This window comes from Petromyzon marinus, chromosome 17, assembly GCF_048934315.1.
Source record: "Petromyzon marinus isolate PM22_M1 ecotype Great Lakes invasive population chromosome 17, UKy_Petmar_22M1.pri1.0, whole genome shotgun sequence".
Taxonomy (NCBI): domain Eukaryota; kingdom Metazoa; phylum Chordata; class Hyperoartia; order Petromyzontiformes; family Petromyzontidae; genus Petromyzon; species Petromyzon marinus.
Window position 1 is genome coordinate 11702570 of NC_133683.1, and position 23774 is coordinate 11726343.

The following is a 23774-nucleotide window of genomic DNA, read 5'->3' on the forward strand; positions in this document are numbered from 1 at the left end:
TGTTTATTCAAGATTTGGGAGATCTTTTTTGTGATCCCCGCAATGTAGGGTAAAGTGATGGTTTTGAAAGGCTCCTCAAGAGGGTCCTTCTTAATGGTTTGAGTGATAGCTTTGCGGATTGTATAGTCGGAGTAACCATTAGCCTTAAGAGCTTGGTGTACGTGCTTGAGTTCACTGCCTATGTGTTCCTGGTCGGATATGCATTGGGCTCTATGGTACAGAGTCTTGATGAGAGAATTCTTCTGTGATGGATGGTGGTGGGAATCCTGTTTCAGATAATATTCAGATGATATTCTTGGTTCTTTCGGTAAAGTCACGTAAAAGGGAAACAATAAAATAATAAAAATATAAAACAATAAAATTCTCACGACGTTTAAACTGCAACACAAGCAATCATCATCAGGTGTGATTGCTTGTGTTGCAGTCGCGAAAGCTTTAAATCAAAATTTAGCACTGATGATATATGTAAATGTGCAATATTTTCTTATTTATGAGTTGAATAATGCTTTACCTTTTTGGCTGAACCACTACACACGTTTTATGAACAAGGTGTACAGTTTTGATTTAAAGCTTTCGTGACTGCAGGGATTCATATTCTTGGTTCTTTCGGTAAAGTCACGTAGAAGGGAAACAATAAAATAATAAAAATACAAAACAATAAAATTCTCACGACGTTTTATTGTTTTCCTTCTACGTGAATTTACCGAAAGAACTAAGAATAAGATGTTCAGTACATCCCGTAGCCCATTCTCGACGTTACAGTGAACCGCAAAACGACGTTCAGTGAGCACCACATGTACCAGTCTTTGATTCACGACGGCTGATAGATTGAGCAGGACCAGCAGCTCTCGTGCTCACGTTTGTGCTATTTTATATTTCCCAATCGATAACACCCAACACCCTCAACTCAGTCAGGCATGACACGCTTTAACCTCTGCATTTTGCAATCATGTGCCCATCCCAGAATTACATTACCTGTTGTTACACAAAGACAACACTTTTATCACATGCTACTCCACGCACACCTGGGACCCAGCGCTGCGGAGGGGTTGGTCAATCGCACAAACGTCGAGGTGGTGGTGCCATGGCCGGCCAGAAAGCGAACAGCAAATAATGGATTCGTCTCAATCCGTGCCATCTATGCGAGCTATCCGAGTATGGTACCCTCGCACGCGTGGGTTGTCGTCTTCAGGTGGCTCCGGTTTCCTCCCACGTTCATATTAATTGGATGAAAACATCTTCATAACAAAAAAACCCCAATTGGAGGACCCTGAAAAAAAAAGGTCATTGTAATTGGTGTGGCTTACCTGGATAGACGTTTTCTTCTCATCAAACTTTCTCTGCTAAAGAACCTTAGTGCCATAACTCGCTTGTATCCAGGGCCGTGCAGAGGGCGGTTGCGGAGCCCGAAGCAAATTACACCGGCTGCCCCCCCCCCCCATGCATTCAATCTAAACCGTATTACATCTGATACCGTAACGTCAAAGCGTGGGGCCCCCCAAAGCGCGGGGCCTGGGGCAGTCGCCCCGATTAGCCGTGTAGCCCAAGGGCGGCTCTGCTCGTACCCCCCTAATACTTATATCCGTCACATGCCTGTTGCTGCCACACACCCGTTGCTATACCGCACGTTCTCATTACGAATGTGTTCATCACACATGTTATTTCATTCACACACTAATCTTCACACCATTTGTTCCCATCCTACACCAAAAGATACGTTTTTAAATATTGGATTTTCTGTTCATCATATTACATTGGAATTTATCAAACACAGTTTTCTGTCTAACTAAAACATCCTACAAAAAGCTACAATTTTTGAATGTTCATTCCCAAGACTGCAACGAGTGGATCAAGTACACAACCGATTGCCATTTTTTTTATTTTTGTGAACAGTTTTGTAGTGTTTACTTTTTCTACAAATATTCCCAATGCCTATGAAATGACAACAAAACAAAAGCAGAATACATACAAAACCTCACGAGACATTTCTTCTTCAGTTGATTGACACAGAAAGAAAACATTTTCAAAGTTAAGTTCAAATAACTTTCAAATAATCTACAACGTGTATTGTACAATTTAAAACAGCTCTTAAGTCTCAAACCTTAAGCAATAAAGTAAGTAACCGATGGCATGAAGAACTTGGGCAGTTTTCAGAAAGCCCAATTTTTTTTTTACATGATGTAACATAGTCCGACGATACAACCCAATATACACTCCCACCTTTAACACGCAAATTGGTTGTGACCTCATTCTCGTTTGGCGTTCACACAGCACGCAGCCGCTGTGCTTAAAGTGCAAAGAATCGTTAGTGTACAATAGAATTAAACTTGATTAAATCCCCCAATATTCGTACATTACATTAAAACTGTGCCATCACCCGCTCTAAACCGTATCGAAGCGCAGTGTGAGTGATCAGGGCAAATTATGCTTCGAGTGATGGATTTCAGGCGTGTACGTCAGCAGAACGATCATCACCCAGACGTGCAGCAGAGCCTGGAACACAAGAGGGAATTCCGTGCGTAAGTGGTACAGTAAAAAAATGCCCGGCTTTCGACCAAAGGCAGATAGATGCATCCCCGAAACAAAACAACTCTCAAACTAGACCTGAAGTTTTCGTGACTGCAGGGATCCATACTCTTTGGTTCTTTCGGTAAAGCCACGTAGTTATGAAATAAAATCAATTAAATGACGTTTCGGGCGCAACACAAGCGTCCGTCATCAGGTGGGACAACCACAGCAAGAAACAACTACCGCAAATAATTTTCCTAGGCGGCAGCAGCAACAGCAGCAGTGTAGTTCTCGAGTGTGCAGACGGTAAAACTGCACCAGGACCCATGGGTCGGAGGGGAGCAGGCACCATGGTTACAAAGAGCGTGGGGGAGGGGGGGGGAGGACATTGGACAAGGGACCCACAAATAATTGTTCGCACCAGTCCCATGTCAACCATGCAATTCCAACCTCACTACACCCACCACTGCCAGGCAGTGTCCCGGGGTTGTCTAACAGGAGTTTGAAGCTGTGTTTAATACAAAATAAAAAACCACGTGGTGCCCACAGCCCTCGAGCAATGTCACTGCTCTACAATTAAACCATGGGAGTTAGATCGTAGCAAGCGGTGTCGCTCGAATGCCATGACGACACGCTTGAGATTGCATCTCCCAATTATGAAGTTTTGGATCTGTGGCAGACTGCGTGGGACTACAGCCCAGGTGCGTATCGACGGGAGATGTTTGTTTTTATCCGGTGGCATCTTCCTTTAAAAGCTCTCGTGTGCTATGTACATTTGCATCCACTGTAAAGCATGTTTACATTTGAAGGTTTGACGTGAGAGTTCAATGTGAAAGACTGAACATAAATAGCAGAATGTGCACATCACTTTTATCGTTCCATTGCTGGGTGTGGGCCTCTCCACGCCATCCGGGACGTATTGGTTATTTGACCAGACTTCTCCACACTGATCAGCGGGGATTGATGAAGGCATGGAGCATGAGGGGACATACGAGTATAACAATGGATTCTGCCGCACTCTCCTTCTCAAGGGAATTTGCCCTTTCTTTTTTGACTTCAAAATACAACAAAGGATTGTTAATAAAGATAAGCCAGTCAGTTGATTTTGGGGACGGCCCACTGACCTAAGTCGCCGTTTTTTAATGGTGACCCTGCCAAAACAGTTAATACGGTAGCAAGGATGTTACCATATCAGCTGTTCTGGCTGAATACGATGTGAATTTAAAGTTGGGCTGCCCTAAAATTTCCAGTCCCAAGGCAAATGTTACGGCAACACAAGTTACATAATTGGTAACATTCAGTGATGTTAAGCAATGACAGCATTCTGGACAGTCGCGGTGTGAGAGCGCTGCCTTTGTCATCTCAACTTTATCTGATTTGAGTACGTACCATGTAGACAATGACCAGAACTCTGGCGATTGGATATCTTCTCAAAAACACCCCGAGACGTATGCTGCAAACACCCAGAAATCACAACATCAACGATGATTAATAATTTAAACTTGTAAAGCGCCGCGTAGTATTCGCTAGCCCTCGAAGGGAACGACTCAAAATGCGCGAGGAACGACACACAAAGGGGAAGATAGCAGCCACACGGTGAGCCGCTGGCTGCCAACAATTTGCCCAAGATCTGCGGTCCTCTTGTTAATGCCCAAATGCTGGGTGTAATCTCCAGCAAAATGTTGTACAAAAACTTGCATTGGAATATTCATCCAGTTTTGCCGCAAAATCTAATCAATTGGCATAGTTGCCAACGTGATAACTTGATTTCATTGGCTCTGATGGGTGGTGGAGGGTTATAAAAAACAATAATCCTGCACGAGGATCTAACCCAAAATCAACTAATTATGATTCATACCTCAGATTATCACGGATGGCGACGTATGGTGCCAACTAGGTTCTACATATGTACATGAAAGCCTACGTATACATCTTTAGACACTTAATTCAAAGTGTGTTGAACCACACTCCATGCGTGCATCCTGAGACGCTACGTCGGGTTACTTCACCTCAGTGTAAGTATAAATGAGTGTGGTCGTTACCTAAACTTGTCTATCGTGTTGGCGGCCTTCCGTACTTTCCCGTACATCCCATCATGCATGACATCAGTGTCGCTGAAGAGCACGGGAACAACCCTCGACCGGGCACCTGGAGCACAGCAAGAGAGGACGTGAAGGTCTCCCATCAGCAGATTATAGTTGTCACGTGATGTAGCGTTCAGTCGGGACATCACATCTCTCAAAAAACACATGGGCCCTGATTCACATCTCAGCCGCAACACAGTCTTGACAAACTAGGGAAGAGAGAGAGAGACCCAAAAGAGATGTAGAAGGCACACATTGAGACAGCAATACACAATGACAGGCATGGATAGACAGAGAGAAAGAGAAGCAGAGACGGACAGAAAGGAAACATACAGTAAAACCTTGGATTGCGAGTAACTTGGTCTGCGAGTGTTTTGCAAGACGAGCAAACATGTTAAATAAATATTAATTTGATAAACGAGCGAGGGTCTTGCAATACGAGTAGTACGAATATGCTTTGTCTGCCAAGCGTCACGTGATCACAACTGATACACGATTGCTTTGGATTACAAACACGTTTCCGGAACGAATTATGCTCGCAATCCAAGGTTTTACTGTAGAGAGAAAAGATACAGACATTGAGAGACGCACACACACAGAGACTCGGCAAGAGACAAAGTGAGGCACAGAGATTGACGTGGAAAAAGTAAAACACAGAGCGAGACATGGTGAGACGCACAGACCAGGAAAGACAAGACATGGGCAGGAACACAAACAAGGGGAGAGACAGAAGAGACACACAGAATTTGTTGGGGAACCCTAAAACACCAGAAGACCTTGCGCACAAGCACCGCGCATGGGTAAACTCGGCGATCGCTCAGTGCACTGCTGCTCAAACGGAGGGCGCCACCTTCTGCCACGTGGGGCATGTTGACGGTGGCCCCGCCGACGCTCGCCCCCTTCCGCAGCTGCTGCTCCAGCCGCTCCAGCTGGATGACGAGGGAGTTCTTCTCGGTGCCGAGCGCCTCCAGCAAGGTCTGCTTCTGGATGAGCGTCTCGGTGAGCTGGTGCAGTCGCCCCTCCAGCTCCGCCTGCCCACTACTGCTCAGTGACTTGGCGGTCAGCTGCACGGAGAGTGTGTCAGGAGTCAGCCTGCAGGCTTTTTATTTATTTATTTCACAATTCTAGCAGATCGCCTGATGAGGCTGCTTGTAATCACCAGTGAAACGTCTTGTTCAAATTGTAAATGTTGTGGGTTTACTCTCCAACACACCGGTGTGCTGAAGCGGTAACTAATTAGCTAGTTTTGTTTACATGACAAATTTTACTAAATGGCAGTGTCAGGTGGTGGCGGGTTAACGGCACATTTATATATATACGTGATGTAACCCAAAATAAACCTTTATTATGCATATTTTCGTTTTAATTAATAATGAACAATATTTAACCAAGATTACCCCTTGAGATGGGAAGGCTGAAACACTGCCCTCCGTTGACAAAGTAGCTCCGCAGCAGCCTATGACACTTGTTTTACGAGTGGTAATCGTCCATACAAGCACTATCCAGGCTAAACACCTGCTTAGCTTGAGCACTGAGGGTGATTTGGTCACAGGCAAAACACGCCTGGATAGCGCTTGTATGGATGATTTTCTCATGGTGACATTGGTACGTCTTTGCAAAAAAAAAATGCTGAAATAGAATATTAGTCATTATGAGAATCTGAACCCGTGCTTTGTTATCAGGTGAGATGACAGTGGTGGATAGTGAGTCTCTGAGTTGGGCAGAAATAAGGCACCATCAGATGTGTTTTGGAAACATCCATTTAGATTATTAAGATTTGGCTGCTATAATTGACACATGATAAGCAACTTTGTTGAGCAATCACTTGTGGCCAGGTCGCTTCTGAAAAATAAGCTAATAGCTCAGTGGGCTTTACCCATTAAGATGGAAGATAAAATAGTTTTGTTTTATTTGTATATTTTTTGTCTGATTTTCTTACCTTTCCTATACTTTGTACTCGTATAGTATTGACCTGTAATGTTCTGACCCCTACCTTGCGGACATCTGTGAAAAAGAGCTTTAAAGTTCATCGGATTCCTCCAATATAAATATTCTGATTCTGACTAATTCATTAACGGGCCAATGCTTCACTGCACTGTATACCGGTTGTTCCGCGAGGATACCTACAATCTTCCCGCACTACCTTCACTCCTCGCGCTCACCTGATTTCTCAGCCTTTTGATTTCTTCTTCTCGATCTCCTATCCGACTGTGAAGGCTGGTCTTGGTCCTGTGTAGTTCCTCTTCAATATACTGGTATTCCTGAAAAAAAACAAGACATCTTGAGATGTTTAAAGGTGAACCCAAGTCAAAGTGTGTCCATGCCCAAAACAGCAATGGGACAGTGCTAATTTCTGGTTAGTGGCCCCCTTTCGCACTGTACACAGCTAATTCCACATTCTCATGGCAGTGGCCAGTTTCTCTACACAGAGCCTCGTGTTGACTTCCCACGAAGCAGCACCTATTTTATTGGCTCCAGATAAATTATTTGCCGAGCTGACCACCCCTAGAATTTAAACGTGCAACCTTTTCTTTGCAAATCATATGCCCATCTTAAAACTCCAGTGTGCACCTCCTAAACTCTGATATTCCACAGGCAAAGAGTGTGCAAAACCTTGCAGTCATCATTGTCCCAAATTATCCATCTCTTCCCACATCTCAACTCTGCAGGACCTCATATCTCTGTCTACGCAGTATCTCCCTGCATCCGCCATTTCCTTTCCCCAACTCCTGCTGCTGATGCCCTAACCCATGCTGCCATCCTATCCCCACTCGACTACTGCAACCCCTATAAGGCTTCCACAAACCCCACCACTTATAAACTCCAGGAGATCCAAAATTCTGCAACCGTACTTTCTCATCTGCACATCTAAATGAGACCACATCAGTCACCCCAACCCACAACAATCACCTCAATACTCCAGTCAGACCACTGGCTCCCAATACAAAATGAGTAGAGTGATGAGAAGGGAGGCCTGACACGGGGGCGAGTCCGTGGAGGATTTTGAAAACTGCAGTGCGACCTTGACTCTGATCCGGGATTGGATTGGAAGCCAGACAATGGGGGCGGCAGAAGAGAATAAGCAACCTCAGCAACAGGACGCGGTACGAGTGCACGAGGTTGCGGTGGCTCCTCCCTCACCTGCTTCTGTCTGTCGAGCTCGCTCTCGGCCTCCTGCCGTGCGCGCTGCTGCAGGCCCAGTTGCTCGTGCAGCTCCTGCTGCTGCTCGCGCTGAGCCTCCACCTCCGCAGCCTGCTGCACCTCGCTGTCCTGCGACATCCCAACAAAAACGAAACGTCGTTCACTCACCCCAGAAGCTTCGTCGAGTCTTCTGGGGTTTTGTGGGCAGCAGTGCCCTCAGGTTTTCATGCCAACCGACCTCTGAAATCGCTGAAATTGACCTAAATTAGACCTACTTCCATTATTTCCAGATATTGTGCACTGGGAGAGGTTTCAAGTTATTTATGAAAACTGAAGGACTGCACCGCTGCTCGAGACTGTTTTTGACAGGTCTTACACTGGGATGTTTGACCAATTCAATTAATGTTTTTTTTCTTTTTGTGTGTGGAAGGAAACCAGAGAAAATGCTTGGTAGGAAGTCAACAGTGGACATCCGATAGTCCACTGTTGGAACTGACCCCTCAAACGAAGACAAGCATGGTCAGTTTTATGATAGTATATATATTTTTTTTATCCTGGCAAGTGTTAAGACTCTTCTTTAGGAGGGTCCTACATGGGATTTTTGGGAAGAAACTGGTGTACTCGGTGATGTTTTTAAAGCCCTAATCAACACTGGGGGGAGGCCAAAAGACTGGTTCAGACGTAACTCGCCACTGAAGTTAGCCGTCGCCAGGAATCGAACTCTGGTTTGGCGCTCAACACTGGGCCGCACACACATGCCCGCACAAGCTCACACACGCACGCGCGCGCCTGCACCTGCAGTTCCACCCTGAGCTGCTGCACAAGGCCCTGGAGACGCTGCGTCTCCTCCCGCTGGAGGTCTCGCTCGTGCCGCAGCTCCTCCAGCTCCACGCACGAGGCGGCCACGGCGCCCTCCACCCCCTCCATGCCGACGCCTTCCTTCAGGCTGCTGATCAGCTTCTCTTTGGACTGCAGCAATAATGGCATGCGCACACACACAAAGGCAAAACAAAGATCCCCCATATAGGCTTTACCAGACTGTTGGGGCAAGTGCTGTTTGCGAGCACCTATGAAGACCGGCATGGCACACGAGGGAGTGGGTGGCCAGCGCGACGCCCGGCCACCTTTGTCTCCCCAGTGGCGATGTTTTTGCACACTGCACCAGGTACTTATTTGAGGCTGAGTCAATCTAGGGGAGGCCGAAGACTAGTTCAGATATTCGTCACTGTTGGCCGTGCGCGGGAATCAAACTTGGGTTGCTGGGTTTCGTAGTGCATCGGGCTAACCGCTACACTGCCGCTCTCCGCACACACGCGCGCACACACACACACAGAAGCAAGCGTTTACACTGCCCGATTGTATTCCGGTTGTGTTATTGGCACTTTAGTCAATGACCAAACCGTGTGACAGATCTCGGAAGCTAAGCAGTCTTGATATTGCTCGGATGAATGACTATCGTGCATAAAAAGGTGTTACAGGACACTGTAGGTCTACGTGGTGGACAGTGCAGCAAACTCCATTATTGTCCTTCTATGCCCCGACTTGTGTGCTCTCTGCGCCAACGTGAGCGCATACTTCACCACGCGGGTCAGTGCAGGTTTGTAAATACAGCACAACAATTGAATGTGCTGAACTGCACTCTGCTGCCGAGAATGTAGCCACACCACAGCCTATAACCCCTCTTTTGTGCATGGTCATTGCCCATCTAAGCACTAGTGAGGCTTAAGCCTCCTCCCCACCCCCCCCCCCACCGCAGCAACCTACCTGCAGTATGCGTGTGGCTTTCTGCTTGTAGTCGGCGAGCTCCTGTTTCACCGACTCGGCAGTGGCGCGGGCGGCCTTGAGCTGCTGCTGCATCTCGTCGCTGCGTCGCTTCTCCTCGCCGCTCCGCCGCTCAGCCGTCGTCAGGGACTCCGCCAGGCTCTGCCGCTCCGCCTCAAGCTTACCCACGCGAGCCGTCAGCTCGCTCTGCGTGGACGAGGTTTAAGCATAATGATACGATTTCATGATGTTAATAACACCAATGATTTATCCAGGAAGGCCTAAATAACAACTATTTTATTGCATATTGGTAAGTCCTCGCTGAAAAGAGTTTTCACGCAAGGCGTTTTCGTTAAGACGCGGTTCTTCCATTTGGGAACACTTTTCGCAGAACGCGGAATATGCCCGTTATTACGCGGTTTCTGAGCGGTCAATGACGAACTATTTTCTTGACTGGCGCGGCTGAGCGGTATGGGAATTCTGGATATACGCATGGAATGATACAGTATTCGACAGCATACCATACTCTCAGTTCTTTGTCCCGCCATGGGATGACTGCAGGCTGATATTATACTGAAAATGTGAGTCAAATTTGCATTGTTTTAATCATTTATGCTCTGTAAAATATACGCAGTAGTTAGTCGCTTAACATCTTTTCGAGTATAGTGCGAAATGCAACCACATCTCAGGTAGAAGGGGGATGGAAGAGTCTGGAGCAGGGAAACATGGGAGACAGGCCAGGGAGCGACACCACTGAACAGCATGGGACAAAGCAACCAGAGCCAAGCATCAGCAACAACGAGCCCCAGGGACCGCCGGGACGGTCACGTCAGCACAAGAGCCCCAGGGCATCCACAGGGGGTGCAAACCAAGCAATACCAAGTCTCAAGAATATTTTAGAAGGGTCTTGTTAGGATGAATGGCCAATTCTCTTACTTTAGCAGTATTTTGCAAGTGTGAAGAAACCAGGGTGTCCTGAGAAGGGCCACACACCAAATAAGAGGCCCTCACAAACGGGCTCATGCACCAACTTTCTGTAATGCCGTCTCCTAGCCACCACCTTGCAGCCCAGAGGGATTGGGAGTTTCACAAACCTACTTGAGCCAACCACCCTTGATCTCCAAAGGGCCGAGTTACATGCGTACGCCAACATGCCGCACCGTCAAGCATTGTCTAAGCTCGCTGGAGTGGCAACATTACACCACGTTGCGTGAGTGTGAGCGGGTGCTGTGCTTGTGAGCTGGGCAAGGACCTGCATCTTCCGGTAGCTCTCCTGCTCACGACGGACACTAGCCTCAGCGTCGTGCAGCCGTTCTTCAACAGTGTGCAGCGCCTGCGTCTGCAGGCTGCTGCAATCTCTCTGGTCGTGCAGTATCCTGTAAGCGCAAAACACACGACTCTCACGTCAGAACAGACGAGCCGCGTCACAACACGTAACCCGTGTCAGAACACACTCCCTGCCGTGAAGTGGCTGGGTGGCTCTGGGGATTAAATACCGCATCAGCGCACTTGGCCGGAACAACTAAAAGCTGTGTTCAAATTTGGGCAAATACCTATGATTAGCGGTGACCAGGTAACTCCGCGATGAGAGCGCATCTGGACAGCCACATGTGATTGAAATGGGTTCTCAAATGTAGTAAGTTGATGGACTCAGCTCTGTCACCAAAGACTGCACAAATGAACTAATTTGGCTCATTTTTAGCTATGAGAATTCAGCATTTTTTATTGGCAGTGACAAACACATGTGATTGAAATGGGTTCTCAAATGTAGTAAGTCGATGGACTCAGCTCTGTCACCAAAGACTGCACAAATGAACTAATTTGGCTAATTTTTAGCTATGAGAATTCAGCATTTTTTATTGGCAGTGACAAACACTCTGTGCAGGGCAGGAAAAGTTATGTGCCTAGTGTAGCTAAAAGTGAGCTTAAAGTAGTTAAGTTATGTCATCCTCCAGGAGCCATTATTCATTAAATAATGTAATTTAATTAACCCAGACAATAAGAACGAATGTTAACTCTGATTTCAGTCATGTCCTGCACTTAATTAGTTTGGCAAATCCTCCACTTGGAGTTTTTTTCTGCATGGGGTGGTGTAATACTAGTTTCTGCGAGGAATATGATGGGACTCCCCAGGGTGATGGCTTGGGAAGACCTACACACAGCAGTGCATTGATCATGGTTAACGGCAATGAAGAATAGCTACTGAATTACATTACAGTAATAATGAAATAATGATTCCAATTGTAATTCAATGTCAAAGTAATACTGCACTGCAACTACACTGTACAACTAACAAAAACTAACCAAATTAATAAATTTTCTAGACTACATAATAAACAAATCCCTACTGAAAACCAAAAATGTAAAAACAAAACTGTACTGAACTTGACCAACACTGTATTAACCGGTGACATGGTCTCTATCCTTTCTAAAGGCCTTTACTTTGCCGTTACCCCACGCACAATTCCAGTGGATGAGATAATTGCTGAGGTAGAATCAGCAGTTAGACTCCTTCCACATAATGAGGCAGAGATGACTAGACATGAGGTTGCTAAAATAATTGAGAATAGCAAAGTTCCAAAAGTAAATATTAGCTCTAACGAGGCAAACGCCTTAAGAGAGCTGCGTGTAAATAAGGATATCCAAATCCTAGCAGCTGATAAAGGCCGCACTACTGTAGTGATGTCACGAGCCGATTATGATAATAAATCTAGAAATTTACTAGAGGAAAGTACCTACATTAAAATTAAACGAGATCCAACTAATACTTTAGAACGTAAGACCACTGCAATAATTGCAAATTCATTAATCCCTAAAAATGAGCAATACCTAATTAAGCCAAGGGCCTCAAAACCACCTAGACTCTATGGGCTACCAAAGATTCATAAAATCGGCATCCCATTACGACCCATAGTCAGTACAATTGGCTCTGCCACATATCAATTAGCAAAATATATAACCAAACAAATACAGCCCTACATCGGTAAGACATCTTCATTCATAAAAAATTCAGAACATCTTGTGAATGTGATTAAAGATATTAAACTTACTCCTGATGATATTCTGGTACGTTTTGATGTGATTTCTCTATTCACTAAGGTTCCAGTGGACGAATCGCTTAAATTACTTGATACACTAGTAAAGAATACCGGTTTACAAAAAGATATTACGAAACTTGCTGGCCATTGTTTAAATAACACTTACTTCTTATGGAGAGGGGATTTCTTTAAACAAAAGGAAGGAGCAGCAATGGGTTCTCCTTTATCCCCTGCTATAGCAAATTTGTACATGGAAAACTTTGAAATAAGAGCACTTGCCTCGAGCACATTAAAACCATCCTTTTGGTTTAGGTATGTGGATGACACTTTGGTTGTCTGGCCACATGGTAAAGATACACTTAATGATTTTCTAAATCATCTCAATGCACAAAACCCGGCCATCCAGTTCACCATGGAAATGGAGGTGAATAACACACTCCCATTCCTAGATATTTTGCTTGGACATGGCCTAAACGGTAAAATAACACACAGCGTTTACAGAAAGCAAACGCACACTGATGCCTATCTGAATGCAGAATCACATCATCATCCAGCTCAGAAATCCTCTCTTATCAAGATGCTCGTACATCGGGCCAAAACAGTGTCAGATGGTGAGAGTCTAGTGAGAGAGATTAAACACGTTAAAGACGCACTACGACAGAATGGCTACAATAATGCTCAAATTAACAGAGCACTGAATGCCAAATCACGATCGCAAAGCAATACTACTGAAAGCGACCAGATTGTTAAAACAATAAAAATTCCATATATCTCAGGAGTAACTGACAAATTAGCCCGTGTTCTGCAAAAGCAAAACATTACAGTAAGATTTGGTACAGTACACAAAATTCAAAAACTAGTATCTTGCACTAAAGATGCATTACCTAAACTATCAACAGAAGGTGTATATCGGATTAATTGTTCATGTGGCAGCTGCTACATTGGGCAGATGGGACGTAACATCAGCGTAAGACTAAAAGAACATCAGAGAAATATTAAATTATCTCAAACACAACTGTCGGCAGTGGCAGAACATGCTTGTCAACAAGGACACTCAATTGATTTTGACAATGTTGCAGTGGTGTGTAAAACTAATTATTACTGGCAAAGACTAATTAGAGAATCCATTGAAATTGAGAGGAACAAGAATAACTTTAATCGCTCTGACAGCTACCGGCTTAGTGCGGCCTGGAAGCGTATTATTAAATAATACACATTACATTTAAAGAATTACTAATCTACAACTCATTACTAATCATAACCAATGACTGATTACTAATCGATTATATAATTACATTACCCCCCCTCCGCCTCTAATCACTGCACCTGATGAGTTAAGTGATGACGTCACCCTGCTGCTCTATATAAAACCGGGAGCAAGCGAGGGCTTTACCATTCTGGCGAATTGCCCGATGATGCTGGAAGTATTTACCAGCGAAACGTCGTACTCAAACTGTAAATGTGGATTAACTCTTCAACACACCGGTGGGCTGAAGTAGTGAATTATTTGTCTTTTGTCAACGTGACACTTTTTTTGCTGATTGGCCGTGTCGGGTGGTGGAGGGTTACGACACATTTATAAATAAACGCGATCTAACCCAAAAACCTTTATTATGAATCTAACTCTAATACAATTAGATTTACTTATGACAGGAATACAGCACTACTACCAATGTCTATGGGACCCTTTTCACCAGTATCAAGATAATAAAAAAGTATTTACCCTTGCCGGCAAGAATACAGCTGTTAAGATGTTCAGACACCAAATGGACACCTATCACAATTCATAATAGGCATCTGTATTCTTGCCGGAAGATATAAAGCCTATTCATTTTTTCATCACTACGACCAATTGTAGCCGTAGCAATTTTGCCATTGTATCACAATCCTCACCGTCATTAGCAGGAGCAATTCTAAAGACAATGTCCAGAGACGATGGCAGTGGTGGTGGCGAGGCCCTCACTACCTGTTGCGGTCCTCCTGCAGGGTGTCGAGTGCCTCCGTGCGTGCCCGCAGGAGCTGATCGGCCTCGCTGAGCCGCACCTTGAGCACAGCGAGCTGCGAATCCTTGGCGGCGAGCGAGGCCGTGAGGTCATCCACGCGCGCCTGCAGCAGCCGCGCGACTCGGTCTCCGCGCGACGCGTCCGCGTCCCACTTCTCCATGCGCGCGCGAGCCAGGCCCAGGTCTGCGCGGAGAGCGGGGTCCGCCGCCAGGGATAGGCAAAGAGAGTGGGAAGTACTCGTGTGAGGTATCATGCAGTATAATGAATTCCTGGATTTTATTCTGACTTCCTGGATTTTAATCCTTACTCCCCGGATTGTATCCGGAAGATGCTTGGCGCATGGCACACTTTCAAGGGAAACGTAATTCCTCACAATCAAATTTAGCAATTAGATTGTTTCCTCAGCTTACCGGTGAGCTCAAACAATAATTTGCGTGTTAGACACTTGAACACCTGAAAATGTGATTTGTTTGGCTGTGTCAAATGGTGGAGGATTGCACGTCGTAAATGTAGCCAGATGATTACGTGGCCTAACCCAAAAATCTATTATAAATAATAAACTGGATGAAAAAACCTATGTATCACATGAATGTAAGAGTTATATCTCTCAATTGTCTGTAGGTGTAGCAGTTGATACAATATAATATGAATGGGCACACCACAGTCTATCGGCAGGTAATGTGTGGCAGTGTGGGTACCACCACTTCTTCCAATACGTCTAGCCAGAGTGAAAGCTAGGCCAAATACTATCTAGAGCTCCCTCTATTAAATAAACCTGCCAGCAGTGACACGAGTAATTGCAGAGCTGCATATTGACCTTTACATATCCGTTGGCAGATTATCGAGTTTGCGGATAAACTGCGTTCATTCGTGCTTTTTAACTTGGGCGCCGGTTTAATCATCAGCTTTAACGACTTTTTATTTTGGCTACTTGGTAGTACGGTTACTGCAAGAAAATTTTTAAAAGGTGTTTGGGAGTTGAAATCTGGTGGAGTGAACTCACCCCATCATCCCTCTGCTGTACATAGAATATGTACCACATTTTGGCAATGGCGCTCATCATATTCACACACGGACTGGCTCCTGCCTTGGGAAAGTGGAATATCCACCACTAGCTTAGGGCTGCCAAAAAAGATGAGCAATGCCCCGTACAGGTAGACAATTTGGCTCGACTAACTTTTTAAGTGCCGTGTGCTCATATATATTTAGTTTACTTCCACAATTGTAACTTTTTTTTCTGCAATTATTTAATGTTGTAAAAACAAAAACATGTACGGTGTGCACCCCGCAGGTCTGCCGCGTTCACGTGATAATAAATACGGTTCATGCACGGCGAGTTAATTTCGTGAAAAGTATCCGCCAAGACCTTGTACAACAACACCCACCTTCTTGAATCTGCTTATTCCTCTGCATTAGTGAGACCATCTCCTGGTTAAGGGACGACACCTCGTTCCTCAGCAGCTGGTTCTCCAGGCGCAGGTTGGACAGCTCCTGGGACTGGCTGTCCTTGGAAGAGCGAGCTGGCGACACCGAGACTGCGTCCGGCACGTCCTCACCGGACGCAAGAGACGAGGCGGGCGTGGATGAATCCCGCGGCAAGTCTAAACTCTCGGACGTGTCTGACGACGGCACGATGACAGAACCTTGGTAAAACCAACAGAGCTAGGACAGCTCTTCAATCTAGTAATCTACACATGCATTTTGACTTTTCATCCATATATGGGGACACTTTTGCACACAGAAAAGAGCTTTATGCCACCACAAGCAAATTGAACACACTGGGCAGGCAGATTCTCCCACATCCTGCCATACATTCCAGACCTGGTCCCCAGTGATTTCCATCTGTTTGGTCTTCTTAAGAAGGTGCATTTGGGTGGGCAACACTTCCAATCTGATGACCAAGTGAAGACGTGCATCCTGAAATGGGAACTTGTGCGTGGGTGGGAGAAGTGCTGTACTGTGGATGGAAACCACGTTGAGGAATCCGTGAACTGCCATGATCCGGGAATTAAATCTCTCTTCTGTGAGCAGAAGTCCGGGAAATACTTGACCCACCCTCATATACACATATATACGACACTTCATTTGTCAGTGTGTCCGTCAGAGGACTTATTTTTTGTCATAAGAGTCATTCTGACCAGACGGAAACAGGAATCTGTGTTATTCACGATGAACTATGTATGACATGATAAATTCACCCAGAATTCACACTATCTCATTGCATCGCAGAAGTTTAGCAGGGTTGAGCCTGAATAGTACAAGGATGGGCAATCACCATGGACATTAAAATCAGTTGTAGTAGGCTGCTGCGGGCCAGCAGAGAGAAGTGCAGATGCCCAAATGCCGTCAATACTCCCCGTCTTCACCAACCTGCACTCAAGAGTGTGCAGTAGAGTTAAATAACCCTTGTGACCCATCCAGATGTGGTTAGGGCCTCATCCAGCAGTGGACTGATGAAAGGGCATAGAAGCTGAAGCATTATACAGTACAATGGAATGTGCTGCACTGCCCTCTGCTGATGTCATCCCACAGTATTAGGGGGTGCTATCCTGTATCAACAGAGGGGGTATAATCCTCCATAAGTTGATCATAAACCATAAATACTGGAATAAATATCAATCCTTTTCATGCATAAATCCTACAATGTGATTATAAAAGTTCATAATAATTTTTTTCCGGCAATGATGACGCACAATTAGTGCAGAGGCTCCGTACGTGGGAGGTTTTGACATGTGATCTATACACTGACAACCCGCTCGCGACAGCTTGTGGACTGGTAGCCAGTGTGATTTGAGTGATTTATCTAACACCCCCTATAATAGCTGCTTTAATGCACAGCGGTCACCGAGCCAAGCACTATCCAGTCTCAGAACTTCTTAACTTCTGAGATCTGACGAGACCAAGTGCATTCGGGTGATTTAGTCAAAGACCTCACCGCGTTATAGATAAAAATGCATATCTCTATGTGGCAGATCAGGAGGTAATTTAAATTATCACTGCAGCATTGTTAGCTATAAAAATGACAATATCATCATTGCAATTACTTATATAGTACTTAATTCCTACTCTAATTGACCCCAGGTCTGGTCTGCGGTGTGCATGCGCATCGTAACTAACGCAGGACCGCCTCTCCACTGTTACCCTGCTCATTGCTGGCATCGTCCCTTCGCGACCCCCCATCCTCCATGCTCCTCCTGGCACCGCCACCGTTGCCACCACCGCCGCCACTCGCTGACAGGGAGCTGGAGCTGGAAGCACGCGAGTGACCACCGAACGCCAACGGTGTTTTTGGACGTTCGCCACCACCGGTGGCTCCGTTGGCCGCCTTCTCCGCGGGACTGTTGAGGAAATCGAAGAGCGCCTGCTCGTCATCCGGCTCCACCTTCTTGGGCCGCACGAACTGCGCCGAGGGCCGGCTGCCATTGCCGACGCCTGCCGCTGGCGGCGGCGGCACGGCCACGGCCGTGGCCATCTGGGATAGCGGCGTCAGGTTGGCCGTGCCAGCCAAAATTGTGGCCGCATTTGTCTTGCTCGATATGATGTTGCTGGCTGCGGAGGAGATGTAACTGGACGATGGGTAGCTCGGATGGAGCTCAGATGATTGATACGTAGCTCCCCCCATGGCAATGCCTTGGTCATAAGTCTTGCTGGCGGCACTTCCCTGCAGGGAGTCATACTCAAGGTCCACGCCACTTTGGGACTTGCTCAGAGCAACAGCCGCCCCCTGGTCCACGAGGTTGAGTAACTCCTCGGCTTTGCCGGCCAAGCCCGTGATCCAGGACATCTTGTGGTGCTGTCCCGGGTCACACTTGAGAGCAAGTCCTGTTCGGGAAGACAGCAGTGAAGACTTGCTCGTGAGTATGTCTGAATATTCGAAATTGCATTTGTGAGAAATTAGTAATTACCAAGAATTGGCAACTTATTTTGCATAATCAACAAAATGGTAGTTATTGGATGTACTGTGTATGTCTAGTCTGCTGTTGCAGGATGAAAGGTAGAAATTTCATATTCCTATGCCTCAGTTTAGTATATCCTTAAAGAATGATGTTGCCTTCCCATATTGAAATGTAAATACCATATTCTGATGTCAAAACCTATTTAATCTTTAATTACTGAACATAGGCAGGTGGTGATGGCAATAATGGTGGTGCTGATTTTGCTGACAGTGGTAATTATGATGGTAATGATGATGTTCATGAAAAAAGTGATGATGGTGAAGGCAATGATGGTGGTCCTAATGTAGATGGTATTCAAGATTTTGATAACCGTGATGATGTTAAAGGCAACCAAAATAACAGTTTAAATGGCTATTATAGTGATTAAAACTGTAAAGTAATGTATTCTGATAACGACTGGATCAATATTGGTGGTAATGTTGACAGGTCTGCATTGCCTCTAACTTGGAGTTGCCCTTGCCACAGTCACGTACATCACCACCACTGACATCTCTCCCACCCTCCTTATCACCACATAATTAACCCACTCACCACCTTTACAATCGTCACCTCCAAAATCACCATTATCATAATTACCATCACCACTATTATCAACACAATGATCGATATGACCAATTCGACCATTCTCACTACCACCAACACCCATCACCATCATCATAACATTCACCATAACCACCACCATCACCAACAGCAGCACCATTATCATCAGCATCTCCACCATCATTGCCGCCAAATCACCTGGAATGAACACGAGTCTCATCAGATCTCGGACGCTAAGCAGGAATGAGCCTATGTCAGTGTTCTTCATTGCACTAGCGGCCCCTGGTGGCCTTTAGTGTGGCTCAATACTCCACACAAATTGTGTAAACACCCGCCCATCATCATCATCGTGCTGCTGTCAATCCCCGATGGTTTCAAATGCGTGACGGCCCTCAACACTGACGTCCTGTCGGCGAAAGTGCTCCCGCCCCCACCCCTCTGAAAATTAGTGAAGATCGCTGTGCTAGTGCATGGGGAAGGCAACCACAATGCACAAACAGGTTGTCATCAGTTTAACACGTAGTAGGATGTCGCGACCAATATCATCCATAAGATGTTTTTTTTTTTTGGGGGGGGGGGGTTAGATCGCGTAGATGTGTCGTTAAACCCGCCACCACCCGACACTTCGTTACTAGTACAGCACACCAGTGTGTTGGGAGAGCAAATTGTCTTGTGCATCTACTCTCCAATGCACCGGTTAGTGCTGTACTGGTAACGAATCGGCACGTTCTGTTCACGTGACGAAGCCGTTCTAATCGGCTGTGTCGGGTGGTGGGCGGGTTTAACGACACATCTATAATGACGCGATCTAACCCCTCAAACATAGAGGTTGTCATCACAGAGAGTGCGGGCCAACGTGCTCGGGCGGCAAGTGAACGGCAGTGCAAAATCCACATCTGTACTCTACTGTACCGTACTCCTATGCTCCCGTGTCGACCCTCATCGCCTTCCTGAAAGCATCGTCAAATCAACGCGCAAAGACCCAACCCAACGTCAGCGTCTGTCGACTGAAACGAGGGACACGGCAGCTCCGAGCCGGCGATGGAAATTCCACATTCGCGTGGCTGGATCGAGGACGGCCGCGCGCGGGCCTGGACTAAACAACAACAACAAAAAAACCCTCAGGTTGGCCGCGGCTCCCCAATATAGACACAGACCCCGTGCATTTAATCGCGTAAGCTACTCGCCGGCAACTCACTCCGACGTTGATAACGTTGGTGTCGTTCAGATGGCGCACGACGATGATTGTTGATTGCCTGAGCGAAGGCCGCGGAGATCCTGAGACGTGGACGAAGCCCAGGCACCGCCCCCCTCCCCTCCTACCACCGTCACGTGACGCGCGGGGCGGGCGCGTGGACCAATGGCGGCGCGAGGCTCCCTCTCAACACCCTCGCCCCCCCACCTCCCCGCCATCGCCCCGCCCCCTCCACCCTCGCCCCGCCCCCACCCCAGCCCCGACCAGCGCACCCCCTATGACGTCACATCCGCTGTGGGGGAAACTCCACAGGTCAAAGGTCGGAGTATCACCCCCCCTCCCCTTACACCCCCCCCCCAAAAAAAGAAAAGACAAAGATCCCCCGTGTAGCCTTGAGCTGCTGGGGCAAGTGCTGCTCGCGAGCACCCACAGCTGTCAACCCCTTATCAGTGCTGCCTAACCTTATTACAGAGCAATTCAGACACCTTATTACATCTCCACGTTCATCCTACAACGTCTCATCGTCACAAGGGAGAAACAAAAACAGATTGAAACGGCTGTACGCCCAATGGACAAACTCAATTCCACTACACAAGATTACGGACGGGGTAAACCGTATGGGTTGGCATGTGTGAGCACCTACGAAGGCCGGCAGGGCACACGAGGGGGTGGGTCGCCAACACCACGCCCGGCCGCCTTTGTCTCCCCACTGGCAATGTTTAATCACCTCCAGTGGGCGGTGTTTTCACACCGCACCAGGTACTCGTTAGAGGTTCGTAGCGCAGTGTTGCTGACCGCTACACCACCGCTCCCCACAAAGGTCGCAGTATCACACACACACACAGGTCGTGGCTTATCACGTGGAAATTAAAAATACTCTGAACGCATGTTTTTGAATGGGGAGTGAAAAACCGGAGCATCCGGAGAAAAATCCACACATTCACGGAGAGACACGCAAACTCCAAATATACAGCAGCAGCAGGCGTCAGGGTCGGGATCGAACCCACGACCTCCTGTGTACCAGGCGAGGTAGTTAACATCTCCTAGCCACCGTGATGATGATGAGAGAGAGACACGCAAACTCCAAATATACAGCAGCAGCAGGCGTCAGGGTCGGGATCGAACCCACGACCTCCTGTATACCTGGCGAGATAGTTAACATCTCCTAGCCACCGTGATGATGATGAGAGAGAGATGCAGACTCCAATTATACAGCAGCAGGCGTCAGGGTCGGGATCGAACCCACGACCTCTTGTGTATCACCAGGCGAGGTAGTTAACATCTCCTAGCCACTGTGATGATGATGAGAGAGACACGCAAACTCCAAATATACAGCAGCAGCAGGCGTCAGGGTCTGGATCGAACCCACGACCTCCTGTGTACCTGCCGAGATAGTTAACATCTCCTAGCCACTCTAATGATGATGAGAGAGACACCGCAAACTCCAAATATACAGCAGCAGCAGGCGTCAGGGTCTGGATCGAACCCACGACCTCCTGTGTACCAGGCGAGATAGTTAACATCTGGTCACTGAGAGGCCCCAATAGTGGAGATTTGAACCGAGGTTTGGAATTGTAGTCCGTAAGTTAGATAACTGGGTATATTTCACCACTGTTTAGTAAGTGTAGGAATTGGCCTCACAGCATGGGATTAATGTAGACATGCTGGGTGGTTTTGTGACAAGTTCAGCAAACTAGATAGCTTTTGGAAGTTGTCACAATTTGAATGTTTAATAATAATAATGTATATTCTTAGTTTTTTCGGTAAAGTCACGTTGAAGAGAAACAACAGAATAACAAAATATATATAAAACAATAAAAAATTCTCACGACGTTTCGACCATAACTCAAACGGTCATCATCAGGTGTGTCGGTTTGCATAAATTTATTTTGAAAACGGCATATTTATTTATTTATATATAAAAAAAAATAACGTTTGCGTCACGCGCAGCGATTGGCAGTTTGCCCAGGACTAGTCCATCTATTTTTTGAAAAGAGGAGGGGGGAGACGAAATTTGTTTTTATGTATGCTGTCTGAAAGCCACTGTAAGCGTGAACAATCAATCAAGAACTGAAATGATTTATCAAATCTTTCCAATGATTGCTAAGATAGAATCCATCTTCTCGGTTGAAATTGTCTCTGTGCTTGTATATGTGGATAGCCTCATGAACGAATCTCTCATGGAAGCCAGATGGCTTACAAAGAACCTCCGTCTTGGAAAAGTCAATGGCATGTGAGCCTACTGAATTAGAACAATGATCTGCTACGGCCGAGGTGTTGGTCCTACCGTGTTTAAGGTCTGCTTTATGTTCACGAATGCGGTCCGAGATATGCCGTTTTCAAAATAAATTTATGCAAACCGACACACCTGATGATGACCGTTTGAGTTATGGTCGAAACGTCGTGAGAATTTTTTATTGTTTTATATATATTTTGTTATTCTGTTGTTTCTCTTCAACGTGACTTTACCGAAAAAACTAAGAATATGAATTACTGCAGTCACGAAAGCTTTAAATCAAAAAATAATAATGTACTGGAGATATTTCGACTCGGTGAAATTATTTTACGTGTCTCTCTCTGTGTGTCTTTGTGTTGTCTCTCTCTGCTTGTGTGTCTGTGTGTCCCCGTGTCTGTGTTTTTGTCTCTCATCGCCCAAAATGTTTTATTCCTATTAAGGCCACAGTGTTATTGACGAATGTGTTGAGTTTATTGTCTATCACTGTACGAACACTTTGAGAGTACACCATTGCTGATGTCTTCGAATTTGAATCAGGAGGCATGCTGTGCAACCAGCCAATAGCCTGTTTAACACGTACGCTTTCGCGACCAGAATTAATCATAATAAAGATTTTTGGGTTAGATCGCGTTATTTATAAATGTGTCGTAACCCTCCACCACCGGACACGGCCAATCAGCAAAAAAGTGTCACGTTGACAAAAGACAAATAGATCACTACTTTAGCCCACCGGTGTGTTGAAGAGTGAATCAAACTGTAAATGATGTGGATTCACTCTTCAACACACCGGTGGGCTAAAGTAGTGAACTATTTGTCGTTTGTCAATGTAACGCTTTTTGCTGATTGGCCGTGTCGGGTGGTGGAGGGTTACGACACATTTATAAATAACGCGATATAACCCAAAAACCTCTATTATGAGCCAATAGCCTGCCTGTATTATGACAGATTTTTAAGCCTGGCCCGGGAAATTATAGGTGTGTTCTCCCTTCAGGTTCAAGGATGTTGCCAAACAATGTTGGTGTTGCTATTAAACATTTGCCATGTCACCATGGCAAATGTATTTAAAAATTGACAATTGTAGCTAATCACCTGCATTAAATTGCCTTACATTCACATTGCCTCTGTTTATAATTTTAAATTGTATTTTTAAGTGACAGTACAAGACAATGTGTATTATAGCATTTTGGACCTTACCTTGTCTCGTTCACATGCAATGACTATATTTACAGTACAGTGAGGGAAAAAAGTATTTGAAACCCTGCTGATTTTGTACGTTTGCCCACTGACAAATAAAATATCAGTCTATAATTTG

At 45.9% G+C, this 23774-nt stretch overlaps 1 protein-coding gene across 1 annotated transcript; it reads right to left on the bottom strand.

The window, feature by feature from the left end:
- Nucleotides 1-1863: 1863 nt before the first annotated feature.
- GOLGA5 (golgin A5) lies at nucleotides 1864-20382 on the bottom strand. The gene is made up of 13 exons (XM_032956155.2): nucleotides 20230-20382; nucleotides 17677-18357; nucleotides 15921-16154; nucleotides 14499-14718; nucleotides 10747-10870; nucleotides 9498-9701; nucleotides 8529-8702; nucleotides 7734-7862; nucleotides 6755-6853; nucleotides 5443-5656; nucleotides 4551-4656; nucleotides 3898-3961; nucleotides 1864-2493 (listed from the first exon to the last, which is right to left on the bottom strand). The coding sequence occupies exons 2-13, from the start codon at nucleotides 18317-18319 to the stop codon at nucleotides 2413-2415; spliced, it is 2292 nt and encodes a 763-aa protein (XP_032812046.1). The 5' UTR covers nucleotides 18320-18357; nucleotides 20230-20382; the 3' UTR covers nucleotides 1864-2412.
- Between the last annotated feature and the right edge of the window lie 3392 nt (nucleotides 20383-23774).

Bases quoted from the DNA above. Each gene is read 5' to 3' on its own strand.
- GOLGA5 (XM_032956155.2), bottom strand. From the start codon at position 18,319: ATGTCCTGGATCACGGGCTTGGCCGGCAAAGCCGAGGAGTTACTCAAC. The intron at 6,854-7,733 runs GTGAGGGAGGAG...GTTTTTTTTCAG, and splicing joins AGCTCGACAGACAGAAGCAG to GAATACCAGTATATTGAAGA. The intron at 3,962-4,550 runs GTAACGACCACA...GGGTGTTTGCAG, and splicing joins AACACGATAGACAAGTTTAG to CATACGTCTCGGGGTGTTTT.